This window comes from Solanum verrucosum, unplaced genomic scaffold, assembly GCF_900185275.1.
Source record: "Solanum verrucosum unplaced genomic scaffold, falcon-dt-bn FXZP01000261.1, whole genome shotgun sequence".
Classification (NCBI taxonomy): domain Eukaryota; kingdom Viridiplantae; phylum Streptophyta; class Magnoliopsida; order Solanales; family Solanaceae; genus Solanum; species Solanum verrucosum.
Window position 1 is genome coordinate 13,984,389 of NW_026019969.1, and position 12,374 is coordinate 13,996,762.

At 30.8% G+C, this 12,374-nt stretch overlaps 1 protein-coding gene across 1 annotated transcript in view; it reads left to right on the forward strand.

Annotated features, from left to right (window-relative positions):
• LOC125816642 (polyol transporter 5-like) overlaps positions 1-9,287 on the forward strand; it is a 267,811-nt gene extending 258,524 nt beyond the window's left edge. Inside the window, exons 2-4 of the mRNA XM_049496265.1 lie at positions 5,778-5,944; positions 6,242-6,604; positions 8,014-9,287. Coding sequence (XP_049352222.1) covers positions 5,778-5,944; positions 6,242-6,604; positions 8,014-9,116 — 1,633 coding nt within the window. The 3' untranslated portion in view covers positions 9,117-9,287. The remainder of the gene's footprint in view (positions 1-5,777; positions 5,945-6,241; positions 6,605-8,013) is intronic.
• The last annotated feature ends 3,087 nt before the right edge of the window (positions 9,288-12,374 follow it).

A 12,374-nucleotide genomic window follows, 5' to 3' on the forward strand; every position in this document is an offset into this window, starting at 1 on the left:
AAATCGCTACGTCAGCAGCGATTTTCCTCTGACGAAATGACTAAATAGCAGCGATTTCGTCTAAAAAAAATTTTTAATTAAAAATCGCTGCCACAGCAGCGATTTTGTAAAAAAAAAAAGATATATATATTTTTTATTAAAAATCGCTGCCACAACAGCGATTTTGTTAAATTTTGTTTTTATTATTATTATTAAAAATCGCTGCCATTGTAAAAAATAAAATAAAATATATTGCTGTGGCAGCGATTTTAAGTCAAAAAAATTTTTTCCTTACACATCGCTGCAGGGGCAGTGTTTTTCATGCCGAGTACTATTATTTTCATGCCTATTATTACTTATTAATAATATAAAAATGATAAACAAGACGACAGTATACTCAATAAAATTGTTGAAGCATGAGGAAAATTGAATTATATATCATAAATAATAATAAAATTTTTATTTTTATATCATGAGAAAATATGCAGCGATTTTTATTTTTGTTTTGTCAGAAGCCCTTTTGGTTATTTTATTTTTTTATGTGTCGTTTTAGTTTTTTTAAAGAAAAAGCAGCGATCTTTAATTTTAAAAAATTACAAAATGCGATTTTTAATTTTTACAAAATCGCTGCTGTGGTAGCGATTTTTAATAAAAAATAATTTATTTTTATTTTTTTACAAAATCGCTGCCACGGCAGCGATTTTTAATAAAAAATATTTTTTTTTTTTTTTTTTACAAAATCGCTGCTGTGGCAGCGATTTTTAATTAAAATTTTTTTTTTAGACGAAATCGCTGCTATTTCGTCTTTTTGTCAGAGGAAAATCGCTGCTGGCGCAGCGATTTTGCCCTTTTGGCTAGAATAAAAAGTGATGTGCCCTTTTGAAATTTTTGACAATTTTTTTTGCCCTTTAGGCTCCGGACTCCCCTTTTTAATCCCCATATTCGAATCCTTTTTATCTCCATATTCTAACTAATCAAAAAATGAATTCAAGATTTAAATTTTATAAATTTATATCTAATATGTATACACATAAGTATATATTCTGCATTGAAAATTATGTGTTTAATGATTAAACACACACCAATAAATATTTGACTTGCTTATATTCGGCTTGACCGTTCCGTTTACTAACAGCTAATACGCATTACGCAACATAGAGAAATATTTTCCAATTCTCTATATGTAATGAGTCATGATTTCGATGAATAGATTATTTTGAATTGAACAAGACAACAAATTCCACATTTTGGTGAACTGAAGATACAGTGAAATAGACTAGTTGTGATACTCATATAATATATATTTACTTTGTCCACTTTTAATTATCATGCGCTTTTCAAAAGTTAATTTAACTAATTTTTAAAGTTAAATTAAATTATATTAATTCGATATTTAAAATAATAACAATGGCAATTGTAGTAATCTTTGAATTTAGAGAAGTCCTGTTATGGATTTGTGTCTGTTCATTTATTAGTAAAAAATATCCACCTGTCCAATTAAATATCCCCTGTGGGTCTACTAGTCCATATTTAATTTATATTTAAACAATTAATTTTATACTTGAATATTCTGTCAGATGATTCACCAAACGAGCCAGTAGTTGAGTGCCAAAGAGAGATATCGATTCCTTAAATATTATGATAACTCACAAAAGTCTTTGTGATTTTCAATCATAAATCCTGTTATATTTAAAGGATTTGATGAACGGCAATAAATCGAAATAAAAACGTAATTTATTAGAGAAAATGAAGACCATTTAACATGTCATAATCTAGTTGAAATGACAAACGCTACGATGCGATTGAGTCTTAAGGTATAAGTATAGTAGAGGAATATATTTGTCAATTGTCGTCATCACAATAATAATATCAAAGCTAAGAAATTAAAATTAAAATAAATAAAAGAGAAGTTGCGGGGAAGCCAGGTATAACAACTGGCTCAACAATCATCATATATAATACTGGCTACACTTGCATTGTATAATTGCTGACAACTTGAGTAGCAAGTGGAGAAACATAGGTGGCAAAAATATATTACTATCAAATATACCTCGATATTTGTACTTAAGAGTTACAGATTCCAATTATATACACTAGTATATCTCATGTCATTCAAGAATTTTAACAAAATACAAACAGTTAGATTATGAAGGAGTTGTTTGGCAGGAAGGATAAAGATAATAATCTCGAGATAAAATCTCACTTTTAATACAATTGTAATAAAATAAACTACACATATATATAGCATGGATAACTAATTTCATTCCATAGGATAATTTTGTTTATCCCATCGCCATACATAAAGACACTTGTTGACACATACATTTGGGGACACTCAACCACATAACAATATGCGGTGCATAAAATTTACGTATATTTTATTCTCTTCATATTCATACTACGACACATGCACTTTATAATATACAAAAATGAAAAAGAAAATATAACAAGTTGTAGTGTGAATATATAACTAAATATAATAAGGACTTTTCTAATGAAATGAGTGTGGGGCATTCAAGATATCAAGCCCATCAGTGTTGACTCCATATCAACAGTTATCATCCATGTTTTCAAATTTTCTTTCTTCGTGATGCAATCATTAATTTGACTTTATTTCAATTTGGAAAGTAACTCTTTCGTATACCATCACTCAATTATTGATAATTATCTCATAAAATTATTTATTTAATTTTTTTTTACTACTAAAAGTATCGGTCACATTTCTAATGACTCAATTATTAATAACTATCTCAAAAAGTAATTATTATTTTTATAACATGAAAGTCGCCCAAGAGTAGGGGCCTTTGTTTCATCTTTTTTACTAACTTTTAGTTCACTGTTCTATATGAAAATAGACTTATATTTCACATAAACTAATTGACTCATCATAGTATGGAACAAAAAGGAAGTATCTTACCTTTTTCCTAAGTAATACTTACGTCCAACAAATAAACATTGTAATATAATAATATTTCCATAATCTTTTTCTTGCCTGAAATAATGTAAGAAACTATGGATAAGCATCATCGGCGTGTTCCGTGAAAGCATACCTACTACTGAAAACTGCAACTACTATTTTATATCGTCTTTTATGATTACTTACAAATTAAATAGAAGAAAATTGAATAAATATTTCAAAAAGACACTCATTTTTGAAGAATCGTGTAGCAAAATTATTTAAATTTATTTTCGTTCAATAAGATCATCACCGAACTTAGGATAATGAATCCCCTTAATCTTAATGACTAGAACTAAGTTGGATTATAACATGTACTCTTTTTTTAAAATATGGTGCAAGTTATTTTCATTGGTTTTGATAATGACTTCATTATAGTGGTATATCATGTTGTTCTTCTCAAAATATGTGGCATTTCTATTCAAAGATTATTAGATTATGACATGTAAATTCATGTTTCCCATGCTTTAAAGGCAGTTCCTTTTTTTTTTCTCTAAAAAACAATTACTACTTTATATCAAGAAGTTAGGAGTTGCAAATTATCCAATTTAAATCTAGCATCATATTATAATTAGCACATGGATTTAGCTGTTTTCTTAGTTAATTAATACTAGCTTAATTTAGTGCTTACAAAATGTGAGAGTACTCCTAAATAATTTATTTCTTGTGCGATGGTTGTGTTGCGTACGAATTAAGGAAACATTTTTCAGAAGTTTTCTAATTTTTAATTTAAAAAAGAGAAATTGATCTTCCAAATGAAAATAGTGTCCTTCCGCTCTCCAAAATACCTCATCCTCGCCCCCATCCCCCTAGCTCTCATCCCCATCATCCTACACCCCCTACAACTTCCAACCCCTATCACCTATAGTATTTGTTATCTAAATACAAATCTATTATGAAAATAATAGATCTATTTTGATTTGTTAAAATACACAAATAAAATAATAAATCTCTATGTTGTTGTAAGGAGTAAGTAATTAAAAAACGAACATAGATTGTGGTGGTGCAGTGATGAAACTGTTCTATCCTTAACTAGATATCTCGATTTCAAGTTTTGAGTATGGTGAAAATTCTGTTGAGAGTGTTATCCTCAAATGGATCTTGCAATGCACCATTCAAATTTAATTGAACCTCCAATACAAACTCTGACACTAGGTCGAAAACAAAAAAAAGGTAATTAAACAAACAATGGGAATAGTAATCAAAGACAAATAATGACAGAAGGAAGCAGCTAGCATAAATGAAGCAATTGGATAGGGATAAGGGTTCATTGGATCCCAATATTTCATTTTAAAAACTAAAATGCCTTCCTAGGTATGGAGGAAACTCTCCTTTGACTTTTCTAGCCTTTTAAATGACCAATGAGTCCAACTTAGAGATGTTTGGCCTTAAAAAATAATTTTTAAAAAAGGAACTGTTTGGCCAACCGATTTGGTCATTTGGAGGTAAAAAAAATAATTGAAAACCAAAAGTATTTTTAATTATCTTTTTTAGAGGTGTTTGATTAATAAGTAAAATTCTTTTCCATTTTTTTTTGTAGTAATTTAAAATTGTCTTTTTAACGATTATGTGAAGAACAGTCAAATTGCCTAATAATTCTCATAAATTCAATTTGTCATTAATGAGTTTATGAGTATGTTTGAATTAACTTAAAAGTTGGTTAGAACTTTTTTAAAGTCATTCTCACCTTTTGGAGTATTTGACAAAGTTTAAAATAAGTATAAAATGAAGTTCAATAAGTTAAAAACCCAAAATAAATTTCACTAACTATTTTTTTTATTTAAAATCATTTAAATTTGACTTTTTATTCTTTTAACTTAAAAACTATTTTTCTTAAATTAATCCAAACGGACTCTATATAAAGTAACTCTTATCTGATTTTCAATAGATTCACTTTTTGATTTTATATTGGGTACTCTTTATCCGCATCATTTCTATGAAAGGAAGAGTTTTGATATAATCTTTCTGCGGAACATTTGGATAAAATTTCCAGTAGGAGTATAAACTTAGTACTTTTGCATATACATCAAACAATCGAATTAGCTAATTCAATTGTTCCTAATTATGTTTCTGCACTGCTGTTCCATATATGGTACGTAGTACTTAAGAAGATAATTTAGTCATTAATTGATCGACGTGGTTAAGTGTAAACCGACCATAAAATTGGATGTCGGCATCATCGAAACGAACAATAATATATAATGACCTTTTTTTCTTTTTTTGACTTTCTCCCTCATTCCCTATTCATGTTAGAGTACGATTAATTAAAATCATTTTGTATAATTCTATTTGAGGAATAAAATATTAGCATAAAGTTTAAATTTGAAATATCTACTTAAAGGTAAAAATATAATTGATATCGATCATACCATCTGGTGCTTATAATGAGCTTGTTGTAGTTAAATTAACTTGACTTCAACTAACATTTAAAACTTCCAACTTTATATATGCTTTAGTAAATTAAACTTGTACTACAAAATTGAACAAGTAGACACACACCAGACATGTCCAACGTGGCATATATAATACATGTAGGATGCTAAGTACGACGTTATATGTCCACTTATTCAACTTTATATATATTTAATTAATATTTATTTATACACATCCAAAGTAATAAACATAAATATCAGCTATAATCAAATTTAAAAATCACATCCACCTTAGAAAAACGAGTCAAGTATAAAGATCCAATAAACCAAAAATTAAAATGGACCCCATAAGCTCAATAATTTAACATATATTAGGTCAATATTAGGGGCCCTTTTTGTATATAAATAAAGGTGTGTGATAAACACAAAGATGAAGACCACACACTCTTGGGTGACTCTTCCCAAGTATACCTTCTCTCTCTGGCTAGCAGTTTTTCTCTTCCAACAATGGAGGAAAATAAACAAAACCAGGTAGCTAGAATTCAAGATTTTGATCCACCAAAGAAGCCAAAAACAAACAAATATGCAATTGCTTGTAGTTTTCTAGCTTCATTGTCATCCATCTTGCTTGGTTATGGTAACTACTTTCATTTTCTCCCTTCTTATTACATACTACTTCATTTATTACCTATGTATTAGTTGCTTAAAATATCATATACTCTAGCACTCTCAAATTAATTGTCTCTTTTTCTGAAAATAGTTATCTCAAATTATTATTATTATTTGACAGTAATATTTATCATCATTGAATTCTATGCCACTAATTTTATCAATATATAATGAATTTAATACTAAAACACTTAAATATTGTTATTCGTTTAGTTTAAATTTTGAATCTATTTCTGACGATTTTATAACTTTTTGGTCCATGCAGATATTGGTGTAATGAGTGGAGCAATTATCTATATTAAGAAAGATCTCCATATTACTGATGTCCAAGTAGAGATTCTAGTCGGAATTCTCAATGTTTACTCTCTCTTTGGTTCCGCCGCCGCCGGTCGGACCTCCGATTGGATTGGCCGTCGGTATACTATGGTGGTGGCTGCCGGAATCTTTTTCGCCGGAGCTCTCTTGATGGGTTTTGCTACAACTTATGCCTTTCTCATGTTTGGTCGATTCGTCGCTGGAGTCGGAGTCGGGTATGCTCTCATGGTTGCTCCGGTTTACACAGCTGAAGTCTCGCCGGCGTCATCTCGCGGTTTTCTTACTTCCTTCCCCGAAGTTTTCATTAATTTCGGTACGTGGTAATTTTTAGTTAACAGTTAAAAGTTTAAGTTATATATAGTATAAATATTCACGCATTCGAGCAAGATTTATGATCCTAAAAAGATGGATAGTATGACTAATAAAATATCAATGTAACTCTATTTTTAGATCCTTTTAATAATAATGGAGTAGTATATTTTATGAAATTATTACTATTTTTTAATTATAATTAAAAAAAGAAAAAAATTGAAACCAATGGCGTGGGACTTTGAATTTAACGTTGAAATTGTCGTTTTCTGAGTCAATAGTAATGACAAACAACATGTTTTTGTCGTATCATTTTATTGATACGATAGAGAAAAAAATATATTTTACTCTATATAATTCGACAGTAGAATCCCTCTACAACAAATTAAAAAAATAATTAATAAAATATTTATCCATAATTTGAGGACGTCGTATTTCTCAAAGATGATTTCGATTTGATCTTATATTTCATGAGTTTGTGAAATATTTTAGATGTCTATTCAAGGAAATATATTACCTTTTATGTAGACATGAATTAGGGTTCAGAGTTAAATAGCCTCAAAGAATCCTAATTAGAATTGAATACACCTTTTAGAATCTTAACTAAAATTGAACGTATCTTGTAGAGTCCGACAAAACTTCAATTTCTACCCCTCAAGGCAAGACAAACACCAGCTTTCCTATTCCAATATTTTTTTGTGGATTCAAATGATTTATATATAATATCCTAAAATAATCTGTACTTTTGTCGGTTGTAATTACTACAGATTTCGTGCCATCACCTATTTTATTATTTTAGTTTGTTGTCTAATCGGTAGCAATTTTATATTGAATTTTTCACTTGACATGTTTAAAATTATAAAATATATTCAATATGTTTTTTAATTTATAATTACAAGATTCATAAATCTTTTTTATTTTTAAAATTTTTTGTGCCGAGTCAATATATATATCAAATAAATTAAAATAAAAAATAATATAATTCTCCATTTTAATTTTTTATTCCATGACTTGGGAGAGATTTCTTTATTTTAAAATTCTTGCTTGTTCTAATAAAGTTCTGGTTGGTAACATAAAGACGTTTTGAAAATATCTATCAGGAGTGAAGTTTAAAAAGTCAAATAAAAAGTGTGACAAGTTATTGCAAGTAATCTAAGTTGTTGAGATTTAAAAGATATCTATAAATGAACACAATTCTTACTGTATTAGAAAAGATACTACCATGTCATTTTATTCAACACATAAAATCAGAGTTATTTCAAGGGTGAGGCTGTTAACGTCGCCATATTTAATTTTATAGAGACGCTGTTAAATAAAATTATATACATATTTTAAAATTAAATCGAAGTTTACGTGATAAATATTTATATTTAGTTTTTATCAAATAGACTCGGATAAATTTGTTAATGGCAGGTATTTTGATGGGATATGTATCTAATGTGGCGTTCTCCAAACTTCCAACTCACCTGAGTTGGCGATTCATGCTCGGAATCGGAGCAGTCCCATCTGTATTCTTGGCCGTTAGTGTTCTGGCTATGCCGGAGTCACCGCGTTGGTTAGTTATGCAAGGTCGACTCGGCGATGCAAGGCGAGTTCTCAACAAAACATCCGACTCCTTACAAGAAGCTCAATTGAGACTCGCCGATATCAAACAAGCCGCCGGCATACCGGAGAACTGCAACGACGACATTGTCGAAGTACCGAAACGCGCAAATGGAGACAACGTATGGAAGGAATTGATCTTCTCCCCGACGCCGGCCATCCGACACATTTTAATCACCGGCGTTGGAATCCATTTTTTTCAGCAAGCAAGTGGAATCGACGCCGTCGTTTTGTACAGCCCGAAGATTTTTGAAAAAGCCGGGATCAAGTCCGATCACGACAAGTTGCTCTGCACCGTCGCCGTCGGAGTAGTCAAAACGTTGTTCATACTAGTAGCCACATTTATGCTCGACAGATCCGGTCGCCGGCCGTTGCTATTAACCAGTGTCGGCGGAATGGTGGCGTCGTTGGTGCTTCTCGCCACCGGCCTCACAATTATCGACCACTCAGAACAGAAATTAGTTTGGGGAATAGCACTTTGCATAACAATGGTGTTAGCTTACGTGGCGCTCTTCTCAATCGGTATGGGTCCGATAACGTGGGTTTACAGTTCGGAGATATTTCCGTTGAGGCTCCGGGCAACTGGATGCAGTATAGGGGTAGCAGTGAACAGAGTAACAAGTGGAGTAGTGTCAATGACGTTTTTGTCCCTTGAAAAGGCAATAACTATCGGAGCGGCCTTCTTCTTGTACGCCTCCTTCGCGGCGGTGGCGTGGGTGTTTTTCTACACATTGATGCCGGAAACTCAAGGGAAGACTCTAGAAGAAATGGAAACATTGTTTGGAACTTTCTGGAACTGGAGAGCGAGAGCGAGAGAACTGAAAGAATTAAAGAAGACGGAGAAAAACAGTAACGATAACGGCCAGATTCAGATGGGTACTAATAATCCAGCTATGCAAAATTTGATGACATAGTTGTGTGATTGTTTGAGACTTTGGATAACAATATATGAAAGGAGACAGCAATTTCCTAATTTTGTACATACTACTACTTCAATATGTCATAGTTTGGGTAAAAACTACTTCATTTACGATGATATATGACAAATATTTTTCAAAACCAATACATCATGTGTAAACAGAGGTAAAAATTATCTTAAACAATATGTCATTTTTGTCTCATTACCCAAAATATTTTTTTTCCTTAAAATGGTCCATGAATTTCTTTCGAACAAATAACCAAACTCGAGATCAGCATTGAGTATGTAGTTATTCGAGCAAACCAACATAATATAAAAATTAGGTCCCATGACGTTTTTGGTTGAGCTCACGAAAAGGCACAAGATAAAACGAGCAAAGGTCGATTGAGATGTTTTGATCATGCTTTGCATCAACCTCTAAATGTATCATAGTTCTGAAAATTTAGCGGGTGGAGTTGTCCCTAAGATCACATTCTCTCGAAAGACCTACAAACTGTTGGAATCAATGCAGATCAAAGAAAAGATGATAGAGAAATTGCTACTTCAATGGTTAATTGGTACCACTAAAATCTCAACCATCTGCGTCTTCTTACAACTTACAAACACTCTCTTTCACCTTTTTAATATTTTTTCAGGCCCATCGTCCACTTTCTCCTTCTCTGTCCTGCCACTAAAAGATGTGTCGTCTATTTCAAGAAGAAATTTAGGCCATAACTTGTGAGATTTTGACTTTTTCCCTTTTTATTTCTACTTTGCTTTGTTTCACTTGAACGAAGGGTTTTTCGAAAATGTTCTCTCTCCCTCCAAAAGGTAAGAATAGGATGTGTCGTCTATTCTTGCTTTATGACATTTCACTAGATATGTTATTATTAACTTATATGAGATTCCTACAAAAAAAAATAATCTTTGACTTCACGTCGTTCCGTTAAATATATGACAAGTGACACACAAACTTTGCTTGATATGATAGCTGAAAAGTGAAAATGCCCAGGCCATAAAATGTTGATGGTCCTCTAGTCTTTTACTCTTGCCATGTGCATGTATATTAGCCCAATTGTGCCCAGTGGCGGAGCCAGGATTTAGATTGAGGGGTGTCAAAATATAAAGTAGTATGCACACAAGTTGTCTAAAAAGTTCAAAAAAAACGCTGAAAGCCTTTAAAAAAAATTTGGCTTCAGCAAGGTTCGAACTCCCAACGCCTAGGTCAATGACAAGGCAGAACTTTGTAGCCCCTGAACCACTGAACCAACACTTCAACTTGGTTCAGGAGTGTCAATTCTAATATATATTGGCTTCAGCAAGGTTCGAACTCCCAACGCCTAGGTCAATGACAAGGCAGAACTTTGTAGCCCCTGAACCACTGAACCAACACTTCAACTTGGTTCAGGAGTGTCAATTCTAATATATATATAGGTATAAAATCAGAATTTGACTTACCTATACAACGTAATTTTCCGATGAAGGGGTGTCGCTTGACACCCCTCGGGCAACGGTAGCTCCGCCCCTGATTGTGCCCCAAATTTCATGGTCCTATTACGCCACCATCTTTGTTGTTATTTTCATTAGTGGCCAACTGGATGGCGTCAGCTTTAATTATAGGATTTGCGAGGAAATTAACATTTGTTTATAAATCTGTAATTTTGATTATGTTTCAATACATATGGGTCAAAGGTGGTTATTTGTGAATTTTATCCTATTATACGTAGGCCTAATTAAACGTTCTAATCTGCAACCTCATCCATGGAAATAGTGTGGGCTCAAAAAATCAAGATACCCATATTTGATACTTAGTTATAGTGGACTTCTACAAGGAGCCAAAACCCAATGTCTTTTTATTTGAGGAATTGACACAGACATACAACTATTATATATAATTGGCAATATATAGCCCAAATTAATTAGTAATTAATAGCCTAAAACAAAATTAGCACGTATTAGCCTAAAAGAAATAAAACCAACTTTTTATAGTTTTTTTCTTTTAATCATGTGCAACCAACTCGCATTAATTAAGGAGATGTGGGATTGTTTTTTCTTCCTTGTTGTTAACTCTTATAATTAAGGAAGTTAGCTTTTCAATTTCTTTAAATTCTCAAACTCAACTTTATTTAACTGTCTATTTAAAAAAAAATATTAACGCAATTTACAGAAACATAAAGATATATTTGATTGTAATTTTATGATTTTTTTTTACCAATCAACAATACTTAGTTTATTAGAAAACTGATTGCCTACTTTTAAGAAGTGAAATATATATATATATTTATTGATTAACCCATTAAAAAAAGGTTGCACCAACTTTTAAGGAATTCTTTAAATAACTTATTAAAAGATTGTGACTAATTTTAAGGTAAGAAAATGTATTATTAATGCTCTAACGTGTATTAATTATCACATAATCGACAATAATTAATCATATAATATTAAATGACATTTTATTAGAAACTGTAATAATACATATGCATAAATTATACAATAATTAAAGTTGCGATTACATAATGTATACATAAAAAAAATATGTATTCATAAAAATAGACTTGTAAATTTTATTGATGTATACAGTAATTGTAGCATGTATACATAAACTTTATATTGTATACATAAGAATATTACCATCAATTATACGTATTACTATAATGAATACAAGAATGAGATTAATATGATACATATATAAATTTTATTCATTAATTGTACATGTGATTTTGTTTATGTATACAGTAGCTGCACTATGTATACATTAGTTCGTATTCATCGTGTATTCAGTGATTTGTATTCACACAATAAACTCGTATATTGTAATTTAAATTGAGATTGGAATTCATTGGTATACATTGGGTTGTATTTATCAAAATCAACATTCTGATTTTTTACGAAGATCTAACGAGAATCTTTCTTACCCATGAAATTGAGAACAAAAATTTCAAAAAACTATTACCTGAATTTTCGCCAAAAAAAGTTATAAAAACTTTAATTCCACAAATCACGAAATTTCAAAATTAATGGGGAAAGAAATGCTACATAATTATATATTAAAAGAAATTATTGGAAGGATCAATAGATAAACATACAATTATATCTGATTTGCATAGACAAAGTAAATTAAGGAGAATAAGAGAAAATTTAGAAGAGAAGCAAATATACATATGAAAAGGATTTTAGAAAGAAAACAAAAGAAGGTTGAATAACCTAAATTTTCGCAAAAATTTCAATTCTACAAATCATGAAATTCACAATTAATTGGACAAGAATAAGATTA